The sequence below is a fragment of the Anomalospiza imberbis genome, chromosome 23 (assembly GCF_031753505.1).
Source record: "Anomalospiza imberbis isolate Cuckoo-Finch-1a 21T00152 chromosome 23, ASM3175350v1, whole genome shotgun sequence".
Taxonomy (NCBI): domain Eukaryota; kingdom Metazoa; phylum Chordata; class Aves; order Passeriformes; family Viduidae; genus Anomalospiza; species Anomalospiza imberbis.
Window position 1 is genome coordinate 1,028,861 of NC_089703.1, and position 26,320 is coordinate 1,055,180.

General features: G+C 50.8%; 2 protein-coding genes and 1 long non-coding RNA gene across 4 annotated transcripts; 1 reads left to right on the forward strand and 2 right to left on the reverse strand.

Annotated features, from left to right (window-relative positions):
• Positions 1-1,928: 1,928 nt before the first annotated feature.
• Positions 1,929-14,282, forward strand: LOC137461730 (ATP-dependent RNA helicase DDX19B). Of its 2 annotated transcripts, XM_068171419.1 has the most exons (12): positions 1,929-2,055; positions 2,983-3,031; positions 3,415-3,468; positions 4,328-4,463; positions 6,268-6,360; positions 6,951-7,053; positions 7,994-8,108; positions 8,265-8,442; positions 9,411-9,648; positions 10,643-10,805; positions 11,867-12,058; positions 12,480-14,282. In XM_068171419.1, the coding sequence occupies exons 1-12, from the start codon at positions 1,999-2,001 to the stop codon at positions 12,539-12,541; spliced, it is 1,440 nt and encodes a 479-aa protein (XP_068027520.1). In that variant the 5' UTR covers positions 1,929-1,998; the 3' UTR covers positions 12,542-14,282. The 2 variants fall into 2 exon arrangements, with proteins under 2 accessions (XP_068027520.1, XP_068027521.1); XM_068171420.1 differs by lacking the exons at positions 1,929-2,055; positions 2,983-3,031; positions 3,415-3,468 and adding an exon at positions 3,663-3,808.
• On the reverse strand, positions 13,001-20,133 carry UBXN10 (UBX domain protein 10). Its single transcript, XM_068171422.1, has 2 exons — positions 20,081-20,133; positions 13,001-17,324 (listed from the first exon to the last, which is right to left on the reverse strand). Exon 2 carries the CDS (start codon positions 17,317-17,319, stop codon positions 16,459-16,461), a length of 861 nt encoding a protein of 286 aa, XP_068027523.1. The 5' UTR covers positions 17,320-17,324; positions 20,081-20,133; the 3' UTR covers positions 13,001-16,458.
• Positions 20,134-25,018: 4,885 nt separating this feature from the next.
• Positions 25,019-25,717, reverse strand: LOC137461713 (uncharacterized). Its single transcript, XR_010993464.1, has 2 exons — positions 25,660-25,717; positions 25,019-25,337 (listed from the first exon to the last, which is right to left on the reverse strand). It is a non-coding gene; the product is annotated as an uncharacterized lncRNA (long non-coding RNA).
• Positions 25,718-26,320: the final 603 nt, after the last annotated feature.

Genomic DNA, 26,320 nt, shown 5'->3' on the forward strand with positions numbered 1-26,320 from the left:
GGGACATGGGGCTACCACCTCCATGCAGGAAACCGAATTAGATGGAAAAGCATCAGATGATAGTGTTTGATAATAATGGGGTTTAGTTTTAAGGAAAAAAACAACCATGGCTGGTGTGAAGAACAATAGTGAAGGGTCCAGCCCTGCCTGGGATAAGATTTCTCAGCACAGAAAGAAATAACAGCTCAGTTGGAAGTTTTAGGCTGTGGGAACAAATGAAGTGTCTTCATTAAAGGGGAGGGGGAATACTGAGTCAGGGAAATAACCCTTGGTTTGGGAACCTGTGGCTGATGTCTGCAGGCTTGGCCATTTTACTGGTTCTGCTGCATGGAATAAAAACACAAATTCAGACCGGCCTTGAGAGCTGCACTGTCAAACAAGGCTCAAGGAAGGGAATAGCAGCCCAGCAAGGATATCCCACAGGCTCTTCCCACACTTCTTTAATTTCTACTTTCCCTTTTACTCCTCTTTATCCCCGGACCTTTAAACAACAGGTTTGATACCAGGTCTAAGCTGGCTCTTGCCCTACAGCAGGAGACAGGACAGAAATTACTCTTGCAGCTCCTGTCACTTGTAGACCTCCATGACTCATTCTTCTACCTTGTTTTCACCTCCGTCCCTGTTCAGAGACAGAGCTGCGGTTCCCTCACAAATGTCACAGTGTCTGCGTGATGTTCCCCCAGCCCTGGCTCCCAAAGGGACTCCATTCCACAGGAAACAGAAGCTGCAGCCTCACACCAGATGGCACAGCAGGGCCCGACCCCAGCCCCAAACTAGACAGGGCACAGCCCGGCCCCACCCCACACGGAGGGCCTGACCCCCAGGGATGGCCACATCACACAGGGGACAGAGCCCCACATCATGTGAGACACAGGCTGACCCCAGATCATACCGGGCTCCTGATCTCAGCCCCACAGCATCCAGGGCACCCCTGACCACAGTGCCCCTCAACATACAGGGGACCTGACCGCCCGGCCCCACACTGCACAGGGCTGACAGCCCCACAGGGTCACAGCCCCACACTGCACAGGGTCACAGCTCCACACTGCACAGGGCTCACAGCCCCATACTGCACAGGGTCACAGCCCCATACTGCACAGGGCTCACAGCCCCACACTGCACAGAGCTCACAGCCCCATACTGCACAGGGCTCACAGCCCCACACTGCACAGGGCTCACAGCCCCACACTGCACAGAGCTCACAGCCCCATACTGCACAGGGCTCACAGCCCCACACTGCACAGGGCTCACAGCCCCATACTGCACAGGGCTCACAGCCCCACACTGCACAGGGCTCACAGCCCCACACTGCACAGGGCTCACAGCCCCACAGAGCTCACAGCCCCACACTGCACAGGGTCACAGCCCCACAGGGTCACAGCCCCACACAGGGCTCCCAGCCCCACACTGCACAGGGCTGACAGCCCCACAGGGCTCACAGCCCCACAGAGCTCACAGCCCCACAGGGTCACAGCCCCACACTGAACAGGGCTCACAGCCCCACAGGGTCACAGCCCCACACTGCAAAGGGCTCACAGCCCCACACAGAGCTCACAGCCCCACAGAGCTCACAGCCCCACACTGCACAGGGCTCACAGCCCCACAGAGCTCACAGCCCCACAGAGCTCACAGCCCCACAGGGCTCACAGCCCCACACAGAGCTCCCAGCCTCACCCCACACAGGGCTCCCAGCCCCACAGGCTCCCAGCCTCACCCCACACAGGGCTCCCAGCCCCACACAGAGCTCCCAGCCCCACACCGAGCTCCCAGCCCCACCCCACACCGTGTCACCTCTCCCCACCTCAGGCACCCCGCCCTCACCCCTCAGCCCCCGTCCCCTCTCCGCGCCGCCCCCGGAACGCGCTGTCCCCGGAACGCCCGTGCGCGGCCGCGGTTCGCGGTTCGCGGGGGCGGGCGGTGCCGGGGCGGCGCCGCGGGCGCGCAGGCGCCGCTCCCGCCCGGCGCCATCGCGGCTGCTGCGGCCACCCCGGGCCGGCCATGGCCACCGACTCGTGGGCCCTGGCCGTGGACGAGCAGGAGGCGGCGGCCGAGTCGGTGAGTGCGCGCCGGGGCTCACGGGGGCTCGGCCCGGCCCGGCCCGGCCCGGCGGCGCGGGATCCCCCGGGCCGCGCGGCCCCCGCCGCCTCCTCACAGAAAACAGCGATCGCAGAAACCCTTTTTTCGCCCCGCTTTCTGCCATGGGGGCAGGGAGGGCCCAGGGTATCCGATTGTCCCTGGGCTTGGGCTCTTCCTTTATAAGCAAAACCCTCAATTTCGATTTCTTTATTTGTTTATTTACTTGCCATTCTTTTTAAAATTCCTTCGCTTTCATCCATTTTTTGCGTATCCAAAGGTCAAAGACGTCCCTGCGGTCCCCCTCACCCTCCATCCAGACACTGCACCACTTCAGGCACTCACCCAGCCTCAGCTTTGCCTTCCAGCATCCAAAAAAATCCCTCTTTCTCTCATATTTTTAAAATGAAAAGATGTAACCTTGTACCTCAGAAAAAAAAAATGTTTTCTGTTTTTTCTGTGCTTGAGCACAGAACACTCACTGAGGATGTGGGGAAGACCCTCGGGGCTGCTGTCCCTGCACATCGCAGATGGTGAAACAAACTCATCCTGGGGCAGCTTGTGCCAGCCAGGACAGTGCATGGATCCTGTTTCCATCCTGGAATGCTGATTTTCTCCCATTTTCCATCAGCAGAGCTCTTAGGGAGTGGAAGCTACAGACAGAAAACAACCCCTTCCCTGTGTTGTCATTACAGCTTCAAAAACAACGTGTTTCTGTTAAAACTTCTGCTTAGAAATAGTTGTATTAAAACTCTTAAAATCAAGTTCCTCTTGTATCTTCATCCCTTCCAGTTGAGCAGGGTTTGTGCAACATTTGATAAATCCAAAGCTCAGCTTTTCCTGGCTGGAATTAGAATATAGGGAGCTATATTTGAATATCTCTGATTTTGTGTTTTTCCTCATTTCTAGTTGAGCACTTTGCACCTGAAGGATGAAAAAACCAAACCAGATGCCAATGGTGAGTTCCAGCTGCTCAGATGGGCTTGGAAAGGGGGGAACGTTTCCCTGTAGGGGTTCAGAGCACTGCTGCCAAAGTAAATTGCTGATAAATCATGAGATTCCAGAAGAGCTGAGATTAAGCAGCAGCACAGACTAAATATTTTGGTGTCTCGGGGAGCTGTGTGAACAAAATCTGATGGTGTGGTTGCTACACTGCACTTGGAGCTGATGCTTGGGTTTCCTCTGCACAGCAGCGGAGCAGGGCAGTTCTCCTCAGGAGAATGAGCTGGCTTGTAGGATATTTTCCCAGGATATTTTCCCAGGATATTCTAAAGCTCTGGGGGTGTGGGCTGCTCCTGAGGCCTGAGCTCACCTGTGCCCCCCTAAACTGTTCCAATTCAGGTGCTGTTGTCAAGGCAGATGACAATGTGGAGAAGACAGAGGATGAGGAGAAGGGTAAGTGCCTTCCTGAAAAAAGCTTTGGCAAGGAAATTAATTTCATTTAATTAAAATTATATTGATTTAATGTATACTTAAAGTAAGTCTGCCTTATGTCTCAGGACCGCTGATCTTGTATCCTGCCCCAAGGACTTAATTGTAAGACATGTCCTTCCTCCATAACACTTTTAAAGGCATTGTGTCTTGTAATAACTTGGGAGACTCCTGGATTAGAGTGGAGAAATAAGGGGATAGCAGTATCCTCAAGGCAGGACTGGATACAGGAGCAGCTGGATAACCTGGAGCTGGGATTGCTGTAGCAACCAACAAGTTGTGTTTATGCAGTGGCTGCTCAGAGGTGGGTAAAGGCTCACATTCTTTCAGAAGGTGGTTTTAGGAAACAGATTTAGTAGCAAAACCCCAAAGTGCAGCAGTTTAACCTCATTTGGATCTCCCTTATCCTCAGCCCTTGTGTTTCAGCTCTGAAATCTTTAAAAGTACCATTTATCCTCAAACCTTCCTTAAAAATAAAACCCTGGGAGGTGTCTGCCCACATGTCAGAGTGAGGGTTGAGGAGGTCTCACCCTGTCCCAGGTAGATGCCAAGCTAAAATAATCTTAATAAGCAGAGATCTGGATCTGTTGAAGTCCCCCTCAGAGCAGTGCTCATTTGATTTGTCTTCCTGGGTATTAAATGGGGGAATCTCTGGGATCTCTCGATGTCTCATCAAGGAGGAGAGACAAGCCATGACACTCTAATGAAGAATTTCAGTATTTGGAGGGATTTTGTCCCTTTTAAGTGGCTCAGGAGTTCAGTGGGAGCAAGACCTGGAACAGGCTGTGACTGATGGATTTATGTTTTCCTCCTCCTTTCCCAGAGGACAGAGCTGCCCAGTCCTTACTGAACAAGCTGATCCGCAGTAACCTGGTTGACACCACGAATCAGGTGGAGGTGCTGCAGAGGGACCCCACGTCACCCCTCTACTCTGTCAAGTCTTTCGAGGAGCTGCGCCTGTAAGTACCTGCTGGGATGAGCCAGAGCCTTCTCTGCACGGAGCTGTTAAATCCTGGGATCAGATATATTAAATAGCCTCCATTATAGCTGGATTTTTCAGTTTGTCATGGGGAGCCTTATTTTTAAACTCAGGGGAGAGAGCAGTTTTGTTATAACTGCCAGAGCAGATGTGAGTTTGGAGCCCATCAGGCAGTTGGAACCTCTTCTCAAGTCCTGAAAAAATCCCCGGTGGCATAGGAGATACCCCTTAAAAGCACTGGGTTTGTGTTTCAGGTTACTGCCAACATGGCATTAATAAGTGAGTGTATCATTTGTATTATTTAAATGCAAGGAGAGTTGGTTTATCTGGGTGCCTGGTGGGGGTTTCCATCTGAAACAACAGCAGTGAACAACACAGAGGGAACAGCTTATCTTTTCCAGCAATACTGGATTTATGTGCTGGAGACACTGGTATTTTCTGACTTCCTTCCCACTGAAAACCTCTACGGGTGCAGCTTTCAAGGGATGATGACTGTGTTTAAGGCATGGTTGATGGATATATGTATTAATATGCTGAAGAGTGCGTCCTGTTGGGGTTGTTGTGCTTGCATTGATCTCAGGTTTGTTGCTCTACAAGCTCCGCAGGAAAATGGGAGCTAAAGAGCCTTCTCCCTGTGAAAAGCCAGGATGTTTTGCTTTGTTAGTGTTTGTGGTTGAATGTCTACAAAAAGGAGCTGAGGTCCTGCAGTGCCTGTTAGACTAATTCATCCCTGTGTTTCAAAAGGCAAACAATCCCAGGGAGTTAATGACAGGGACAGCCAGTCTAATTGAGTCTTCATTTTGTTATGACTCGGGGTATCCTTGGCAACTGATGCAGAGTTGGGCTTTGTCTGTCCTTGCTTGGAGCAGCACAAGGTTACGTTTTCAAAGAGCTTTTGTTCCAGCCATCATTGGAAAGTAATACAGGATTTTGCAAAAGCATGTTGTGCTGAATGGGAAGTTACTGCAGTGGGAAATGTGGGCAGGAGACCTGTAACCTGCTTTGAAAGGGGAGCCCTTCTGAGAGCACTCACAGCATCCAGGCAGCATTTGGGGGTCATCAGCTGAGAATTTCCAGCACCATAACCCAGATTTAGGTCGTTCTGGGGTCTCCTTGTCTACACAAGTGTCTGCTGAGAGTAGAAAGCTCCCTAAGAGAAAGCAGCAGATCAGAGTTTGCTGGCCAGCAGTGTCACCACACAGTTCTGGGTGTGAGGGCTGGCTTGCAGCCACGGATCACAAGGTGTAGTCACAGCAAACTGGGCTAATTATCAGTCATTTACCTGAGCCAGCACCGCTCAGCTGCATTACAGAATCCACACGACTTCTGAAGTCCTTGCAAGGATTTAATGATCCCTTCATCCTGTTCCTCACACTTTGTCCCACGTTTGAGTCATCGAGGAGTGATCATTTTGGCACCAAGATTAGGCATGGCTGAGAAAATGGGACTGGCCTGAAGGACAGGATTAATGCTTTCTGCTCTGTGATTCCTGGATTGTCTGAAAAGCTGCTTTGGAACAAGCGGTGCTGGCCTTAGACACCGGCTTTGCCCTCGAGCTGGAACAGGCACACTGACTTACTAAATCCAGGGTTTTTTGCAAAGCTTCCTGTCCAGACTTCCTGCTGTCACTTATGGTTCCAAATGCTGACCATAGTTGTTTCACGGGTGGGATTGTAGCAGGGACAGCTCTAGGATGTCTTCTTGAGGGTTTTTCTCACCTTTTTCTACACAAATGAAAACTAAATGGACTTAAATAGATCATGATAAAACATTTTTCTTTTCAGGAAACCACAGCTTCTGCAAGGAGTCTATGCCATGGGTTTCAACAGACCATCTAAGATCCAAGAGAATGCCCTGCCCATGATGCTTGCTGAACCGTATGTACAAGTTCTTCCTACTCTCTACCAAAACAGAAGGATTTGAAAGGTTCAGTGTGCTGCTCCTGAGTTTTGGATGGGAGGAGGGTGATGGAGAAACTCTCAGGGTGTGGAGAAAGGATTCCTATGTCACAGTGTTTCTGTGGTTATTAACTATGTGACAGCAGTCCTGGATTTGTCCTTTTCCTAGGGCTGGTACTGAGCACGCAGTGCTGTGGGATTTGGGAGGTTGTTGCCATTTTCCTCATTAAGAAAAGAAGAATTAATATGAAATGGCTCAGAAATTCTGAGTGGGTAGGAGTGGCTGAGGTGCTGATTTTCCTCTCCACAACCCTGAGCTGGAACGTGTGAGGTACTGGGACACTGGGGAAGACGTGTGAGATGGAAAATCAGTGAGAGATAACCACAGTTCTCCTTCCAAATCTCCGTAATTGAAAAACGCTGAAGGAGAGTTTGGGCAGGAAGTAATTCCTGCCCCATGGAGCGTAGCTGGTCAGGTTGGCCATGGATCCAGAGCAGGGGTAAATGTGACAGGAGTCAGGTGCCACCGTGGTGTTTCACCCTCTGAGCTGTGCCTGCTATGCCCCCAGCCCGCAGAACCTCATCGCGCAGTCGCAGTCCGGTACTGGCAAGACAGCTGCCTTCGTCCTGGCCATGCTCAGCAGGGTTGAGCCCGGGAACAAGTATCCACAGGTAAAGTCTGGGGCGTGTGGCTGTTTCAGGGTGTGTTTCACCCTGGCAGTGCAGTGCCATCTAGTGAAGAGCCTGAGCTGCTGGGAGGCCTTCAGATGTAAATCCATGGCTTGATGGAGCCATGGTGTTATGTCTCTAAACTGCTTAAAGGGGATGGAGGTTTGGGGATTTATCAAAATGCCTTCACTGCAAAAGATGTGGATTTTGCTCAAAGCTTGTTCCTGTCAGTCCTTCCTGTGGGCACACATGATGCCATTGCTCTGTGAGTGTGTGAAGGGTGAGATAATACAGACGTTATAATTCATGCTGTCACAATCAGAAGCTAACTATTTCTTAATTACAATACATTAAAAGCGTTTCTTAGCTTATCTGCTTTTATCACACCATACTACAAATACCTTAAAACTAATCATCTAAAATTACCCCTTATAAGTCTTAATACAGTGTATCTTTCATAGTTCTATTTCTCCAAAATACTAGTCTTATTTATAAAGTAATTTTTAAAACTTGTTTCTAGTTCCATTTCTCTCTCAACAATGTTTTTCTTATTTTATAACATTTTAAAGTCAACATTTCTTATGTCAAAGTTTACATACAAATGTATACTATGTAAACCTATCAAACTTTGAGAATTTTCTACAAATCCATCTCCCACATGTGAGGAGTTAAATCTTTCTGGGAGGACTTAGAGAAATAGTGCAGGCTGAAGGGGGCTGGGTAAGTGGGTTTGGGGTGGAAGAGAAGGTAACTGTGACAAGAGCACAGACAATGCCTGGAGAGGGTCTTTTTAAATCTGATTTCCTCATGGGATGGTTGAGAAACTGTTCAGCCACTTGCATGTTTGTCTTGAAGAAAACTTCAAGCAAGGATTTTAGAAAGCAGGTGTGACAGTGTTGCCCTGGATGTTAATCACCTCACTCGTTACCCTTGTGTTCCTCAGTGTTTGTGCCTTTCCCCAACATACGAGCTGGCACTTCAAACAGGAAAAGTGATTGAACAGATGGGGAACTTTTACCCGGAGCTGAAACTTGCCTATGCTGTCCGAGGCAACAAACGTGAGTAAGGGGAAACACCACAAACAGGAATGAGGGAATGATGCTCCTCAGGTGCACCAGAGCAGTCAGGTGGTGAAATAGCTTGGTCAGAGAGGGCCGAAACATTTCCCTGTCTGCACAGCCACCCTAGAGCAGCCCTTCCTTCTGTCTCGGCAGTGGAGAGAGGGCAGAAGATCTCGGAGCAGATCGTAATCGGCACACCTGGCACCGTGCTGGACTGGTGCTCCAAACTGAAATTCATAGATCCCAAGAAGATCAAGGTGTTCGTGTTGGATGAGGCAGATGTGATGATTGCCACCCAGGGCCACCAGGACCAGAGCATCCGCATTCAGAGGTATGGAGGGACACAGGGACAGTGGGGCTGCAGTCGGGACCGGTTGCTCACCAGTGAACAAGATTGAAATGACAGATTAGCTTTAGTCCAGGGGTTCATAGAGGCACAGTGTCAGGGGATGGTAAGCAGTTTATTTTACAGAATCACACAGAATTACAGAATCACCAGATTGGAACAAACCTACAAGATCATCGAATCCAACCCATGCCCCAACGCCTCAACGAAACCATGGCACCAAGTGCCACATCCAGTCTTTTTCTAAACACATCCAGGGATGGTGACTCCAATTCCAGTACTTCATCACTCTTTCCATAAAAAACTTTTTCCTAATATCCAACCTGTATTTCCCTCGATGCAGCTTGAGACTGTGTCCTCTGGTTCTGTCAGTGCTGCCTGGAGAAGGAGACCAACCCCACCTGACCACAGAGCTGTAGAGAGTGATAAGGTCACTCTGAGTCTCTTTTTCTCCAGGCTAAACAACCCCAGCTCCCTCAGCCATTCCTCATGGGGCTTGTATTCCAAGCCCCTCACCAGCCTTGTTGCCCTCCTTTGGATGCACTCAAGCATCTCAACATCCTTCCCAAGCTGAGGGGTGAAGTGGACACAGTGCTCAGGGCGCAGCCTCATCAAGGGTGAGGGGCTGCACGGGGCTGCAGCCCTGTGCCAGGTACTGGGGAAGAATGACCTCTCTGCTCCTGCTGGCCACACTATTCCTGATACAGGCCAGGATGGTGTTGGCCTTCTTGGCCACCTTACAGAATAAAAATCCTGTCCCTGGAGCAGGGCTTATTCCATTTTAATAATGGATGCCTGTGGTCCTTGAGGGAGTGATCATGGGTGGGTAAGATTGGTTTTAGTCTTTCCTGCCACAGTTAGGATTTTTCTTTGCCTGTAGCATGAATTCCATCAGGATATCAGGAGATGATAGTGTTGTGTTGGAACCCTCCCTATTTCTCTCTCTCTTTCAGAATGCTCCCCAGGGACTGCCAGATGCTCCTGTTTTCAGCCACTTTTGAGGATTCTGTGTGGAAGTTTGCTCAAAAAGTTGTTCCTGACCCGAACATTATCAAACTGAAGCGTGAGGAGGAGACCCTGGACACCATCAAGCAGTATTATGTTCTGTGCAACAACAGAGATGAGAAGTTCCGGGCTCTCTGTAACATCTACGGCGCCATCACCATCGCCCAGGCCATGATCTTCTGCCATGTGAGTGCTTCCAGGGAATGTTAGTCCTAGTGACCCCCTCAGAGTCTGCAAGTGCTAAAACCAAGGCAGACAAGGTTTCCAGAAAGGAACTGAGAATGAAATTGCCCTTTTTGGCTTCTCTGGCTCCTCTTCGAGTGAAATCCTGAAAGCCATGTTAGTGCTGGCTGGTTTGATTCCCTGGGTTTGTCCATCCAGGAGCCAACACTGGACTTTTTTATTCCCGAACCGTCATTGTTATCCCTGAAGTCCTCTGAAACAAAGATCAGAGTAATGCACATTTTTCCAAAACTTTGAACTACTGAAAAAAAAAAAAAAAGTGAGGTTGGAAAATGGATGAAAATAAGGCATAATGAGGGATTGGGAAGTCTTTTGCTTCTCTAGCTGATACAGAGCTGTTCCTGGGACTTCATTTCCCTCAGGTAATTGAGGATACACCTCTGGGATCTCACTGTGAATCATACTGAGACTTGGTTTTCTTTTCCTGAAAGCCACCATAATTATTTTTAGGGAAAAATCAGAGCTGACAGCACATAACAGCCAGGCAAAGTGAGCTCAGAGAGGATGAAAGTGTTAGGAATCTGCTACAGCAGTTTGCTTTTAGGTTGTCTCAAGACATAATTGGAGCTCAAAAAACTGTTTAATTCCAGGCTGTGCAGAGCCTCTGTGGGATTTCACAACTGCATTCAGGTCTGACCCTGCTATTTTCCAGGCTGAGTAGTTGTGGTTTTGTGACAAGTTTCATGAGTTTTCAGTGTACACATGTAGTGTCAGTCTCCAGCAGAGTGAAATCCAAGGAGCAGAGCACAAAGAAAACATGTCTTATTAATCAGGGGCTCCTGTGGTGGCTGAGGTGTATTGTCCTCCTTCTGATCCAGTTTGTAAGGGAGACAAAAACTGAGCAGCCACAGAGCTTCCAGTGGGCCCCAGAGAGGTTTATTGTCACTTTCCAGCATTAAAACCCCCTCCCATATGTGGGGCTGGCTGTGTGTTGCAGACTCGGAAGACGGCAGGGTGGCTGGCGGCGGAGCTGTCCCGGGAGGGCCATCAGGTGGCCTTGCTCAGCGGGGAGATGATGGTGGAGCAGAGAGCTGCCGTGATCGAGCGCTTTCGGGAGGGCAAGGAGAAGGTGCTGGTGACCACAAACGTCTGTGCCAGAGGTAGGATACGGAGGAATGGGGCCAGGTGATGCCCTAGGATTTTAACTTCCATATTTTTCATGTATTTGTAGTCCTGCAGTTCTTTAGTGTATAACTCTAAACTCCATATACAGTGTTAGCTACTGCTTTCCCATTTTGGTCAGATCCAACAATTCCTCTCTAGGCCTGGGAATCAAGGACACCTCACTGCCTCAGCCTCCAAGAAACTAAACAAAAGTGGGTTGGGGGGAAGCAAACTTGGGGTAAATGACTTCATTACCTGAAGCTGTAATAGAAGGACTAACTCCTAATATGCAAACGGACCAAACTTTAAAAAGTGTGAAAACTGACTACTGGTGTAGCTCCTGGGGGACTTTGTCTGCCTGAGATGTACCTGAAGGCCCTTCAGTAAATACACCCACTTTTTATTCCCTTTATTTTGTCTGGCCTCTGATTTTAGGTAGCCTGAAAAGGCATCACAGGGAGGGCTGGAAGCAGCACTTTGTTAGATAACACATACCCCTGGCCAGCTCACAGGAAGAATTCACATCCTCAGGTGTTCCAGTTGGGAGAAATCGGTGTCCTTACACTGTGTGCCTGTGGGCAAACACGGGATTGCTTGTTGGCTTCCTGCTGCTGGAGATGGAAAAGTCCATCCTGTGAGAGCCTGGCACCAAGCCTGCCTTGTACTGCTGACATCCAGGATTTGCAGTGAACGTGTGCCCAAGTACGGAAAACTGAAAAATAATGAAATCCAGTTCACTATCCCAGGAGGAATTGTGGTGTAATTTGACATCCCAGAACAGTTAACAACAGGATCGTACTTGGAAAAAAACAAGTGGTCTTTAGAGCTTTGCAGGGAAGGAGAGAATTTCTGAAATATTTAAGTGCTGGTAGAATTTCCAAAATATTTAAATGCCTTTGGCTGTTTCAGTGGGACTCCCTGCCCTAACAAGCTCGATAGCTTTTTTTTCCACTCTGTGAGGATACTGTGGGAAAGCTCCATTTCAGAGAGTGAGGATTGTTCCTGCTCCAGAAAGATTTAAGTGAAGTTGTGTAACCCAATGCTTTCTTTTTGTCAGGGATCGATGTAGAGCAGGTCTCTGTTGTTATCAATTTTGACCTGCCTGTGGATAAGGATGGAAATCCAGACAACGAGACCTACCTGCACCGCATCGGCCGCACCGGCCGCTTTGGCAAGCGAGGGCTGGCCATTAACATGGTGGACAGCAAGCACAGCATGAACATTCTCAACAGAATCCAGGAACATTTCAGTACGTACCCTCAGGCTTTCTCCTTTCTCTAATCTGTTGAATCACTGCAGAATTTGACTTGTTGGATGCTGAGCAGGTCTAAGGGTGTTTGTTGAGCCTTAAATGGGTGGCAGAGGAGCACAGCAGGATTATTTGGTGTAGCATCGCTTGGGATTGTGACCTGCTGCCTGTGACAGGAGCAGAATAAATCAGGCTGTGTTTGCTGTCTGCCTGGATAGTCCTTGCATATCCAGGATTTTCCAGGGGTTGGTAACACTGCAGTACCCAGATGGGCCTTTGATAAAAGGAAACTATTTTAATTTGTATTTTTAAAACCTGACTGAACATTCCCTGATAAACCAGAACTCAGGTCCAGCTGAGGAGAGCAGTTCCCTTCTCTGCTCACTGTTACGAAATCTGACCTATTTCTCTTCTTTCCCAGACAAAAAGATAAACAAATTGGATACTGACGACTTGGATGAAATTGAGAAGATAAATAACTGAAATAGCTGCTGGAACTGGTGTGTGCCCTGCTGTGGAAGCTCTCCCACTACAATTGGATCAGCGTTTGGATTGGCACAGCCTCTTGGCTCATCCCGAAAAGGACTCCAAGATAAGAGTACACAAAAATTACCTCATTTTCAAAATTACAGTTGGACTTCAAATTGTGCAACTATGGGGAAGAAGAGGAAATGTTTACAGAAGCTTTTAACATTTCTTAGTTTAGCCTTAAAATGGGATGATCTTTGGAATTCTGAGAAATATACTTGCCAAAAAAAAGGCAATAGGGAATTATCTAAAATTTTAAAATAAAAAAACCCATGATTGTCTTTAATTGGAATAATGTGCAGCATTAACCTGATCAGTTTAAATTCAACAGCTGAATATATAATGGACATAAGGAAAGGAAAAAAAAAAGAAAACCTAAAAACCCCAAACAAGGCAGCTGGTTTTTGGCTAAATACTTGTACAAACTAGGATGTCATTCTCTTTGGCTCTCCCCTGAGCTCTTTAGGACTCATTTCTGGCTTTCTGATGGATTTGCCCTGCTTTTCCTTACATAAATTGTCCTGAGGATGTCTCCAGTAGCTCCTACTTGCAAACACAGGTGCCGTGTCGCTTTGCTGGGCAGTATTTTCTTTTCCTTTGTCCTGGATTTGTTGGGATGGCCGCTCTCCGTGACGTGGGTGGTGGTGACACTGCAGGAGTTCATCCCAAGTGTTTAACCTGGCTGCGGCGTGGGTGGGTGGGGTGGGAGGGGCAGTATGAAGGGAACTGTACTAATGGATTGCCTGATTAAATTTACCTCTGTGATGAAATGCACCATGTTGTGAAGCTCAGCATGGGTAATGTACAGAGCTGTTGGGCTTCACCCATCACATACAGGATTAAAAGAACAAAAAAATCATGATAGCCTGGATTGACCAAAAAATTGTACCCTTAGAACACCAAATTTACCTGTTGCAGTACGTTTCGGTAGCAGAATTTTGAGTTAAATTGCTCAGCCAAATTGCAGGTGGGAAGTGCTCCATAGTGTAAAATAGGTTGTTGGTCCCTGCCCCGGGGTGTTCCATGGAGAAGGAAGGATTCACAGCTCCTGGAGAAGGAAGGATGACGCCTCCTGTGTGTGGGGACCACTCTTGTGCACACAGCTGGACGCTGTGGGCTGTTCCCCCAGCCCAGTCTCCAGGAGAGGGAGGCTCCTGAACCAGGACTTAGGGTGCACAGCTCTCTGTTGGGGGGAAATGGGACATGCGTGAGCAGCCATGGGCCTGCTACTCAGCATGGGAATCATGTCAAGACAAATGTATAAATTGTAAATTTAAACTGAATTGTTTTCTTTGCAATTTTGGCCATCATATTCTGTTCAAAGACAGGAATATGGATCCTTTTACCAAGTAAAAAAAGGCTCATTTAAAATGTACCTAAAATTTTAGGAAATTGTGCACCCTTTTATCAATTTGTATAAAGGCTTTAGTGAAGAAAAAAAAAACAGCTTAAAATTAAACTTTTTGTATTCTGGGGTGTATCTATTTTTATTCTGTTGGAATCCTATTTAAAGTGGCAGGTGAGTGAGTGTTGCGTGTGGAGTGGAAGACTTGATTTAATCACCTACTTTCCTAGTACAGTTGAATGACCTGGTGACAGCAGAGTATTGGGTTGAATTGTCATGGAAGCTGCTGCTGGTCCTGTGTGCTGTTTCTAATGTACTTTTAATTGGAATTAAAGAACACATACTGAACAATCTCTTTGCTGACTTCTTGCTTCAATACTTTGTTGGTGTTTAAAAGCCTTAGTAAGGATGTTTCAGCCAGAAGTCCTGATAAGTTTTATATTTGTGACAGAATGAATTTTAATGCTGAAATTCTTGAAAGATTCTCACAAAGAAGTTTGTTAAATGATGCCACACAATAAATGAGGTCAGATAAATAGTGTTCTTCCCCCGTGCTTCTTGTGCTGGACTTAAAATTGCTGCTAAAATCTCCCCAGAACAGTTTTGAGGGAAGAGAAGGAGAACTGAGGGAGGAAAAAGGTGTTTTCCCTGCACTGTGCTTGCCTAGATCAAGACTTGATATTTTTTGCCCATCTTTGGAGATGCTGTAGCCTGGGTGAGGTGATTAGAACCAAACTCATCCAGCTTTATCAGGAGGAACATCCTGCAGCATGAGAAAACCACTGTGAGCCAAGTCACTCTGAATTGTCTGATTGTTCTGTTCTTGCTCAGAGCCCCTGTGCTCTCACAGCTGCCTGGTGGTCCCCGGCTCTGGTCACAGCTTGGCACTGATGAAAAGTGCTTCCTCCTTGGCTGCAAGCTTGTGGTGAGCACAGGACACAGACAGAAACTTCAGGAAGGTGGTGTGGGGGACAGCTGACCATCCAAAGGCTGATTTGGGCAGCCCCTGAGGTGTTTGCCATCAAATTGAAGGTTTAAGAGCAGGAGTGATGGATAAACTTCAGCTCATGTAAATCATTTGAAGTTCAAGTTTCAGCCTAACAGGTTTTATTTAACACAGGATGGAAACACTGAAATGTAGGAGTAACACAGTACACACAACAGGCAGAAATAGGGAATTAACTACCTAACACTGAAGGAATCATGGAAAATGGTCCCTTTTCCTGAAACCAAGTGAAATACTTTGTGGTTCTGTTGAAGGCATCCATATGTTTCAATATCTGGGACTGCTGCTGAGTGATTCCCATCACCAACAGCAGCAGGGACTACTGTTCCATCAGATACTGGTTTTACAAAGCTGCTGGACTCTGAACACTTGATTTAGCATCAGGTACCACACCAGCAATCAGCTTTCTGCTCCTGTTGTGTTTGTGCTCCTGTGCCGAGTTGGTTTGGCACTTACACTGAGCTTCAAAATAAATTTGGTTTGCCTCAAAACATTTAAACTCACTTATCTGTGTGGCAAGTGGTCCATTGTTAAAGGAGATTAAAAATTACTGCCTCTACAATTCCATTAGAAATAGAAGATATTTCTCTCAGCACAAGCACACTGTGTTTGCCTAATCCTCCAAGTCACCCAACCAGCCTTTTAATGATGGTTTAGTACAAGATGGCTTACTCCTTGAGCCATTTCCCATTAAAACCTTATTTAAAAATTCCCAAAGCAGCACTTGCTTCTTGGACTAACTCACTTCAGTGTAGAGGGTTAAGTGGAATTATCTGTAACATCCCTTCTTAACTACCCATCTCTTCTTACCTATGGATCACATGAGCCAAATAAGAGAAGGAAAACCAAAGAGAAAATCCTGTTGCTCTCCAAGACAGCCAAAATAATAATTATTTGTTCTTAAAGATATGATTTAGTCACAGTTAAGAGCTGGACTGAGGTTACCCAGAAAGACCTGAGCCCTCACAGGTATTTTACGATCAGTCTTGCAATTTAATACTTTACAATAACTCATTCATGTGTTATTACTGTTGTTTCCAGATGGGTTTGGGGTTTGATCTCCTTTTCAGTCTCTTGAGAAGATGTTTAGGATAATGATAAGCTACTGAAGGTGGTCCTGTAGCTAAACCAGTTCTGTTTCTACCTTCCCAAATGGTGCTTCTGCATTCAGAGAAGTGGTACCTTCCCAAGACACAGAAAAGGACAAGGGGAGAGGTCTTGGAAACCTAAGTTTTCAGAGAATATCAGCAACTTCAACAAACCAGAAAGGCTGAAAGTTGGTGGTGCTGAGGCAGAAATTTGTGATGGCACAGGCTGTTCTGTATGAAACAGGTTTATGCATCTGAAATAACTATTTTCTGAAATACTATTTCAAGTACTATTACATATCCATAACTCTGCTGGATGGGGATTTTGTGGGAGATAGAAGATTAAGAAGGTGCTGGAAGCATCAGACTCTCAGTTTTTTGGAAGAAGCAGTGCACCCCACTGAGCAGAAGGATCCACGGTGTCTCTGTGTGCCTAAAGATCTGCTGCATCGTGCTGCTCGTCCTGTCGGATGCACAGCACGGACTTGGGGAGGATCCCACACTCCTGAAGAGACTTTGTAAGGTCAGAGAAGCTCCTCCGGGGCACCTCCATGGTTTCAACGCTGCAGTGTTGGTAACTGGCCAACAGTTTCTGTCCTGCCACGGCAAGGACCGTCTGGAGGCTGTCAGAGGGCTTGAAGTGGTGCTCAAACCTCCGCCCAGAGGGAGACCGGACAGCGAGCAGCACGTGTGGCTCTTCCAGGCTTGCAGGGAACACCCAAGGGCTCTCCTGCCTCGCTTGCCTTCCCCACTGCTCAGGGGCACAGTGCACGTGGGAGCTCTCTTCAGTGGGAATACCACTTCCTGACACTGTGCTGGCAAATTCCTGTCCTCCAGAAAAAGTCTTGATGGTGTTTGGAGCATCGTCCTGCCCCTCGCTCACTTCCAGCCGGTTGGTCCGTTCAGCCAGCGCTTCCACGGCGCTGCTCCCTGCGCCCTTCCGCATGATGGAGGGGAGCACCCGGTACTTGTTCAGGGAGGAGGAGCTCTTCAAAGGCACTTCCTGCAGGAGCTTTGGGATTTTCTCAGGAGACACCTGGGCAGGTGGGAACGCCGCTTTTGTGAGCGGTGCTCTCCAGCTCTTCACTAATTCCCGAGGAGAGGCTGCTGGCGGGGAAGATGGCACGTGGCACGGACAGGCTTTCGTGCCCTGACGGTGGCTCAGGCTTGGCCTCTGTCCCTTGGCAGATTTGGGCCTGGAGACGTGCATGGTGCTGGCCCACGGCAGAGTGGCTGTGCCCAGAGGGAAGCAGAGATGAGCTGGTGCTGAGTCCTGGAAAGCCACTGTGGCCATCGCACCTGTGGGCCGGGAGCAGAGGGAAAAGTTACAGGAACTGGCCAGGAGACTTCAATCTCCCTGAGGCTCCCACACCTCAGGTAATGACAGAATAAATGTGGGGGATCATTGCATGGGCATCACTGCGTATCACACGGGTGTCACTGCAACCCTGCGGTGCAGTAAGGGCTGAGGCCCAGAGGGTGGGAGATGTGTTATTTGTAGGGACTGGCTCTGACAGGAATTGTGCAAAGTTGACCCCGAGCTTTGGGGAGTTGTGCCCTTCACCACTGAATCTAAGTTTTTGATGGAAAGAACAATTACTTACTTCTGAAGCTGGAAACTCAGGGCAAATGGGAGATGAGTGAAGCTCAGAGCACAGCTCTGGCCTTTTCACTGTTCCTGCAGATTCAGTTCCCACTGTGGATTTTGGGATAAGACTGACTTCTCTTCATATTTTAAAGGTATTTCAAGACTACTGAGATTGAAAAACCCCGATTCAATACACAGAAACCTGTTCTGACTCTCCAGTGACCAAAAGCTGCTTAACAGAGACTGATTAACTGAGGGAATGGCTGGAGCTCTGTCAGGGAGGTTTAGGCTGGACATCAGGAAAAGGGTCATCCCCCAGAGGGTGCTGGGCACTGCCCAGGCTCCCCAGGGAACGGGCACAGCCCCGAGGCTGCCACATCCCCAGGAGCATTTGGACATGGCTCCCAGGGATGCCCAGGGTGGGATTGTTGGGCTGTCTGTGCAGGGCCGGGAGTTGGACTGGATCATCCTGGTGGGTCCCTTCCAGCTCAGGATATTCCAAGATTCTGTGATACAACCTCCACTGAGGAGGAAGCCACGTTCTGCTGCGTGTTTCCCAAAGGAAGCTGTGCTTGGAGCTCTCAGCTACGCCAGGACAGCCCAGCCACTGGGTCACAACCTCACAACAACGTTTTGGAGAAGTGCCACAGGGAACCTCCTCTTCTGTTCCTGTGAGGTTTGTGAGAGCATTTACTAAGGGAAAAAAAAAGGTCACACCTTGGATTGCTTGGCATTCTCCAGAAAGGACACAGTCACATTCAGCTGCTGTCTGTCACCCCAGCAGCACATTGCTCAATGCAAACCTCTTGGAGTGCAGCAAAGCCAAGGGCAAAACCTCACACCTGGCGTGGGGCCGTCCCAGGCACACCTGGGTGGAGGAGGGATGAAGAGCAGCTCTGGGAGAAGAACAACCTGCAGAGCTGCCCCAGCCCTGGGGCCCAGCACACGAAGGACCTGGAGCTGCTGCAGAGAGTCCAGAGGAGGCACCAGGATGATCAGAGGGAGGGAGCAGTTCTGCTCTGAGGACAGGCTGGGAGAACTGGGATTGTTCAGCCTGGAGAAGAGAAGGCTCCAGGGTGACCTAACTGTGGCCTTCCAGTGCCTGAAGGAGCCAACAGGAAAGACAGAGACTGTGGGCAAGGGCCTGGAGTGCCAGGACAAGGGGAAATGGCTTCCTACTGCCAGAGGGCAGGGTTACATGGGATCTTGGGATGAAATTCTTCCCTGTGAGGCTGCTGAGGCCCTGCCACAGGGTACCCAGAGCAGCTGGGGCTGCCCCTGGATCCCTGGCACTGTCCAAGGCCAGGTTGGACTGGGCTGGGAGCAGCCTGGGACAGTGGAAGGTGTCCCTGCCATGGCAGGGGTGGGACAAGATGGTCTTTGAGTTCTCTTGCAACCCAAACTCTTCTGGGATTCTATTCTAAACCAAACAGAGAGAACAGCCCCTGTGGCACTTTGCCAGGGACGTCTTTGTTGTTTAACATTTCATTTCTCCTCCAGCTCAGCACGGCCAAGGCAGAGTCCCAGCACACCCTGCCCAGCCCAGCTGCCAGACCTGTCCCTCCTGAGCCTCCAGCCAAAGGCGACAGGGACACCCGGGAGACGCATCCCAGCTCCCCAGGAGCCTGTGGGAGGGACTGGGGCTGTACCTCCCCCTTACTGCCGCTAACTAATGAACTCCAAGACAACAGCGCGCTGAGGCAGAACTCCCAGGCGCATGGGAGCACTTAGAAATATCCCCAGCGGCGCTGCCACGTCCAGGAACGAACCCCAACAACCAACCTGGCAGAAGCCCTGCTGGGGCCCTCCGCGAGTGTCTGAACTGCCCCAGCACGGCACAAGTTCGCGGGGAGAGGCTGAAAACACGGGGTCTGGCGAGGGGTGGGAGGGGAACCACAGCCAGGGAGGGCTGAGCCCACAGGTGCCCCCAGAACGGTGCCCCCAGGGCCTGGCAGGCTGGCACCTCACAGCCCTGACCCACGGCACGGGACCCCAGCTGGGTCAGGCTGGAAGGGACAATGGCAGCTCAGCCGGTGCCACCTCCCTGCTCCCTGGGCCAGCCCAGAGCACAGGGCACAGGACTGTGTGAGGATGGGTCTGGAATATCCCTGGTGAGGGACCATTGTCCTCTCTGGACAGCGTATTCCAGGTGTTTAAAGAAGTCCTTCCTGACGATCAGGTGGAACTTCCTGGGCATCAGTCCCTGCCCACTGCCCCTTGTCCCCGGTGAGGGCTGGCACAGCCCCAGGCAGAGCGCTCAGTGCCACGGCCCGGCCGGGCCCACAGCTGGGCCTGGGGCTGAGCCCACGGCCGGGCCCGCGGCAGAAGCGCTGCCCCGCCGGCAGAGCCCGGCGCTCCAGCGCGGCTGCACGGCCCCAGAGGCAGAGCCCGGTCCCTTCCCCGGTCCCGGCCCCGGTCCCGGCCCCGGTCCCGGCCCCGGTCCCGCAGCGGCCCCGCCGTCCCTCACCTGCCCCGCGCCCGCCGCCGTTGCCCTGGCGACCGCGGCACTTCCGGGCGCGCGCCCAGCCCCGCCCACTGCCCCGCCCCCGCCGCGCGCCGGCCCCAGCGACGCCCGTGGGAACGGGAACGGGAACGGGAACGGGAACGGGAATGGGAATGGGAACGGGAATGGGAACGGGAATGGGAATGGGAATGGGAACGGGAATGGGAACGGGAATGGGAACGGGAATGGGAATGGGAATGGGAATGGGAACGGGAACGGGAACGGGAACAGGAATGGGAACGGGAACAGGAATGGGAAACGGGAATGGGAACGGGAATGGGAACGGGAATGGGAACGGGAACGGGAATGGGAATGGGAACGGGAACGGGAACGGGAATGGGAATGGGAATGGGAATGGGAACGGGAATGGGAATGGGAATGGGAATGGGAACGGGAATGGGAATGGGAACGGGAATGGGAACGGGAATGGGAATGGGAATGGGAATGGGAACGGGAACGGGAATGGGAACGGGAATGGGAATGGGAATGGGAATGGGAACGGGAACGGGAACGGGAACAGGAATGGGAACGGGAACAGGAATGGGAAACGGGAATGGGAACGGGAATGGGAACGGGAATGGGAACGGGAACGGGAATGGGAATGGGAACGGGAACGGGAATGGGAATGGGAATGGGAATGGGAACGGGAATGGGAATGGGAATGGGAACGGGAATGGGAACGGGAATGGGAATGGGAACGGGAACGGGAATGGGAACGGGAATGGGAATGGGAATGGGAATGGGAACGGGAATGGGAACGGGAATGGGAATGGGAATGGGAATGGGAACAGGAATGGGAACGGGAATGGGAATGGGAATGGGAACGGGAATGGGAATGGGAATGGGAACGGGAATGGGAACGGGAATGGGAATGGGAATGGGAATGGGAACGGGAATGGGAACGGGAACAGGAATGGGAACGGGAACAGGAATGGGAAACGGGAATGGGAACGGGAATGGGAACGGGAATGGGAACGGGAATGGGAACGGGAACGGGAATGGGAATGGGAACGGGAATGGGAACGGGAATGGGAATGGGAACGGGAACGGGAACGGGAATGGGAACGGGAATGGGAACGGGAATGGGAATGGGAACGGGAACAGGAATGGGAATGGGAACAGGAATGGGAACGGGAATGGGAATGGGAATGGGAACGGGAACAGGAATGGGAATGGGAATGGGAACGGGAACGGGAATGGGAACAGGAATGGGAATGGGAACAGGAATGGGAATGGGAACGGGAATGGGAATGGGAATGGGAACGGGAACGGGAATGGGAACAGGAATGGGAACGGGAATGGGAATGGGAATGGGAATGGGAACGGGGATGGGAACAGGAATGGGAACGGGAATGGGAACGGGAATGGGAATGGGAACGGGAACGGGAATGGGAACGGGAATGGGAACGGGAATGGGAATGGGAACGGGAACGGGAATGGGAACGGGGATGGGAATGGGAATGGGAACGGGAATGGGAACGGGAACAGGAATGGGAACGGGAATGGGAATGGGAACAGGAATGGGAACGGGAATGGGAATGGGAACGGGAACAGGAATGGGAACGGGAATGGGAACGGGAATGGGAACGGGAACGGGAACGGGAATGGGAACGGGAACGGGAATGGGAACGGGAACGGGAACGGGAATGGGAACGGGAATGGGAACGGGAACGGGAATGGGAATGGGAACGGGAACGGGAATGGGAACGGGAACGGGAATGGGAACGGGAATGGGAATGGGAATGGGAACGGGAATGGGAACGGGAACGGGAACGGGAATGGGAATGGGAACGGGAACGGGAATGGGAACGGGAATGGGAATGGGAACGGGAATGGGAACGGGAACGGGAATGGGAACGGGAACGGGAATGGGAATGGGAACGGGAACGGGAATGGGAACGGGAACGGGAATGGGAACGGGAATGGGAATGGGAATGGGAACGGGAACGGGAATGGGAACGGGAACGGGAATGGGAACGGGAACGGGAATGGGAATGGGAATGGGAACGGGAATGGGAACGGGAATGGGAAAGGGAATGGGAACGGGAACAGGAATGGGAACAGGAATGGGAACGGGAACAGGAATGGGAAACGGGAATGGGAATGGGAATGTGAATGGGAATGGGGAATGGGAATGTGAACGGGATTGGTGATGGGAATGGGAATCGGGAATGGGGACGGGAATGGGAATGGGGGGAACAGGAATGGGAATGGGGGGAACAGGAATGGGAATAGGAATGGGAACGGGAACAGAGACAGGGATGGGAATCGGTACGGGAACGGGAAACGGGAATGGGGATGGGAATGGGAATGCGGAATGTGAATGGGGACGGGGAATGGGAGCAGGGAATGGGAATGGGGACTGGGAGGATGGGAACAGGAACGAGGAATGGGGATGGGAATGAGGAATAGGAACAGGGAATGGGAGTGGGAATGGGAACGGAGAATGGGAATGGGAATGGGAATGGGAATGGGAATGGGAATGAGGATGGGAGCGGGAATGGGAATGGGAGCGTGGATGAGAACGGAGACAGGAATAGGAACGGGGAATTGGGATTGGGAACAGGGAAGGTAATAGGGACAGGAATGGCAATGGGAACATCCTTAGGAACTGGGATGGATGGGAATGGAAATGGGAACAGGCAGGAGTGGGGCAGCTGGGATGTCCTGGGGTGGATCCAGGGATGGGAATAGGGGTGGGACAGTCAGGATGTCCCAGGATAGATCCAAGGATCGGTGGGGGGGGACAGATGGGATGTCCTGGGATGGATCCAGGGACAGACCCAGGGATGGGGCAGCTGGAACGTTCCAGGGTGGACCCAGGGCTGAGAATAGCTGGGATGTCCCGCTGTGGATCCAGGGATGGGGACAACCAGGCTGCGCCGGGGCGGATGGAACCAGGGCTGGGAGCGGCTGTGGTGTGCCAGTGGGTGCTGGGGGATGTCCCGAGGCTCACACAGCCGTGACCCACTGTGGGCTCTGCACGCGGCTGTGACACGGCCTCAGGCCTGGCATGGCACGGGAGCAGCCCCGTGACATTGGGAAGGTGCTGGAGGTTTTGTCCTGCCGGACACACCGGACACAAAGGACTGGGGGAAGCAGGGGGTGGCTCAGGAGCCTCTCACAAACTCCAGCCAGAGGTGACCCTGGTACTGCGGTGTCCCAGCTCTCCAGCAGGAATTCCCATTCCTCCAACTCACCCTAAGCAAAACCACAACGGTGTCACCCTGCTGAAATATCCAAATCTTTGGAGTTTAGCCCTAACGGTTTAAAACCAAGGCGTTAGAGCCCCTCCTGAGCAAAGGCAGCAGGATGGGAGCACAAGACTGCGTTTAACCTCCCTGTGATCCAGTGACCACTGAATCAAACCCATGAATTCTGAGGAAAACACCTTTTTAAAATTACACTTTACATACAAGATCACAAGGGGACCTAAAGCAACTCTTTTGGGGAAGTTTCTTTGTGCTGGGAAAGCTGCAGCTGGGAGGGAGGGGGAGTCCTCCTGATCCCCGCCAGCTACAAATGATCCCTGAGTCAGTTTTCCTTCTGGGAACACCCCATATAACACTGACCTTTTCCATCTCTCCCCACGAATCCCTTTCTAAACCCACTCCTACTTAAGCAGCTGCTGCTCCCACTAACAGATGCCCATTGAAGGCAGCAAGAAACAAGCAATAAACTTCCACCATAAACTTGGGGTCTCCACCCTGCAGGGTGGGAGGATCAAGGCAAACCTGTGCACTAAAAAGAAATAAAATAAGTAGGGAAATAGTTTCCTATCAGCTCAGCCCAGCCCAGGATGTTTAGCAATGTTGCAGATCAAAGCACTCGGGGTATTTACACTTCAGTAAGGCCCTGAGCAAACAGATGGATGGGTGATACCCGGCTCTCCTTGCTCCATAGGAAGGCTGAAAAGTTCCACATTTCCAATGGGATAATAACTTCCACAGGTGGTTTTTAAGCCCTCGAGTTTGTGGGTTAGTTAAAGACAGGGTTTAGCTTCATGTGGGCACTCCCCTGAGTGGAAACTCCACAAGAGAGGGAGGGCTTAAAATGAGGGAATTTGGTTAAAACCACGTGTGGATCCCAAATCCACATGATCCCAGCTCTCTGCTCTCCATTTATGTCTCTGGACAATGCCTTCCACACAGATTTATCCAAACTCTACAGGAAAAACCCAGATTTCCCTCCCAAATCCGAGGGCTTGCAATGCCAAAGCAAGAGCAGCACAGACAACTAGCACAGTGGGGAAAACCTTCTGCAGTGGAAGTATTTTGTGGAGGAGGTGGGAAAGGGATTGATTAATTTATTATTAAGGATGCCCTGGTTTTAAAAGTCAGGTGGGGAAAGCAGGGGTTGGGGGTGTCACTGTGGTATTTTGGAGTGGTTTCTTGTGCAGATGGCGAGTGGGGAGGCAGGTGAGATGTCACTCCTCATCCTTAACAGGCTTGGATGGGGTTTTGTTCCACTTGCAGCAGGAAATAAAAGGTTAGAGGGAAGGAAAACCCTGGGACAGACAGCTCTGGCATCCTGGAGGGCAGCTGAGAGGTGACATCCCTTCCAGTGTCAGCTTTGGTGGCTCTCAGGAATTTCAACAAAGGTTTCTCTTCTTGCCTCCAGACCAGTCTGGAGGTCATTTCTTTACAATTCCCAACCCCGAATTCCCTTCCCCAGGAGCAAGGTTAATCCCTGAGGGTGGGGCCCTGCATATTGCCCCATACCTGCATTTGTGTCTGTGTTTGCTCTTGGCCTCACGGTTTCAAGAGAAAACAGCAGCTTTTGTTCCTTATCTTCTCTGGTTTTCTGTCTCCCTCGTGTCTCTGCATTCTGTCTGGGTTATGGTAATTAAATAAACTGTATTCCCAAAGCATTCCAAGTTGGGTTTTCATGGCTTTTCCAGCCTTTGCTGCTGGTGGTTTTATTTCACAGATCCCTTGCCTCAAAAACCTGAGGGTAGGACAGGAAAACTGCAGACCCAGGAACTACAATCCTGGTGTTTGCTGCTCTCCCTTGCAATTTGGCACTGCTGGGTTTGGATGCAGCCATGGATTTGGGGGGGGGGGGGGGTGCGCAATTGTAAGGAAGGATTCAAGGGAAATCATCTTTGAGGATTCAGGGGGTGAGTTGGCAAAACTGAGGAAATACTGAGCCCAAAGTGCTGCCTCTACACCTGGAACAGGGATTCAACAGCCTCTGAGATGCCATCCTCCTACAACAATTCCTACCGCTTCTACTTCAAGCTCAAATGCCAAGGCAGCAAGCTCCAGTGCTGAGGAGGGCCAATCTGCACACACAGTTCCAGATTTTGGCTGCTTTCCCCCAGCAAGAAAAGCAGGGCTTGGGGGCTCAGTAAAGGCAGAGCCCCTGAGGCTCCCTGTGAGGTGCAGCTCGGGGTGAGAAGGGCACACACACCATGGATGGAGACCCACCAGTTCCTGGAAAGACACGCCAGCTTCCTCTTTTTTGTCCCTTCCTCCTCTCTTGATTTCGTTTCCCAGCACAGATAACAGATACAATAAAAGGGATGCAAACTGCTTCTCCACTTTTGTCCCACTTCTCCAGCCACCAAATCCCATGGATTTTAAAACCAGGGCCAAGGCCTTGACTGGCCTCATGCAGGGATGGAGATGGCCTCGTGTGCCCAATGATGAGCAAGATGATGGAGGAAGAATTGGTGCTCATTGATGTGGAAAACTCCTGTTTTTTGGGCAAGAGAAGGATGGGAATCAGCTCCCCATTCCAGGCAAGCCTGGCTTAGGACAACTGACACCATCAGCACAGATAGAGGAGGGGGTGGGCCTCGCAGGGATATAAACCCACCCCACTGAGCTGGCAGCGTTGGAGCTGCAGGTCCAGGCAGGGTACGAAGAGGGGATTTCACTGCCCTGGTGCTCATCAGGCAGCTCAGGGCATGGGGGGAAGGCTGCAGGTCCTGAGCTGCTCCAGCAGCCCCAGGCAGGACAAGCCACTGCGTCCTTGCCAAGCCCCACATCCCAAAACTGGGATACAGAACAGTCAGGGTTCACTCAGCCTTACAGTGCTGTGTACCCACAGTGACAGGAATGTCACCTGAGGCACTGCCCGGGTGCACCCAGCTCCTGTGGGCACTGGAGAAGCTTCTGTCCTGCCCTGGATCATCACCCATCCTTGTTGTTCCCTCTCCAGGGCAGCCCCAGGATGAGGAATCTCCTCCTTGCCGTGCTC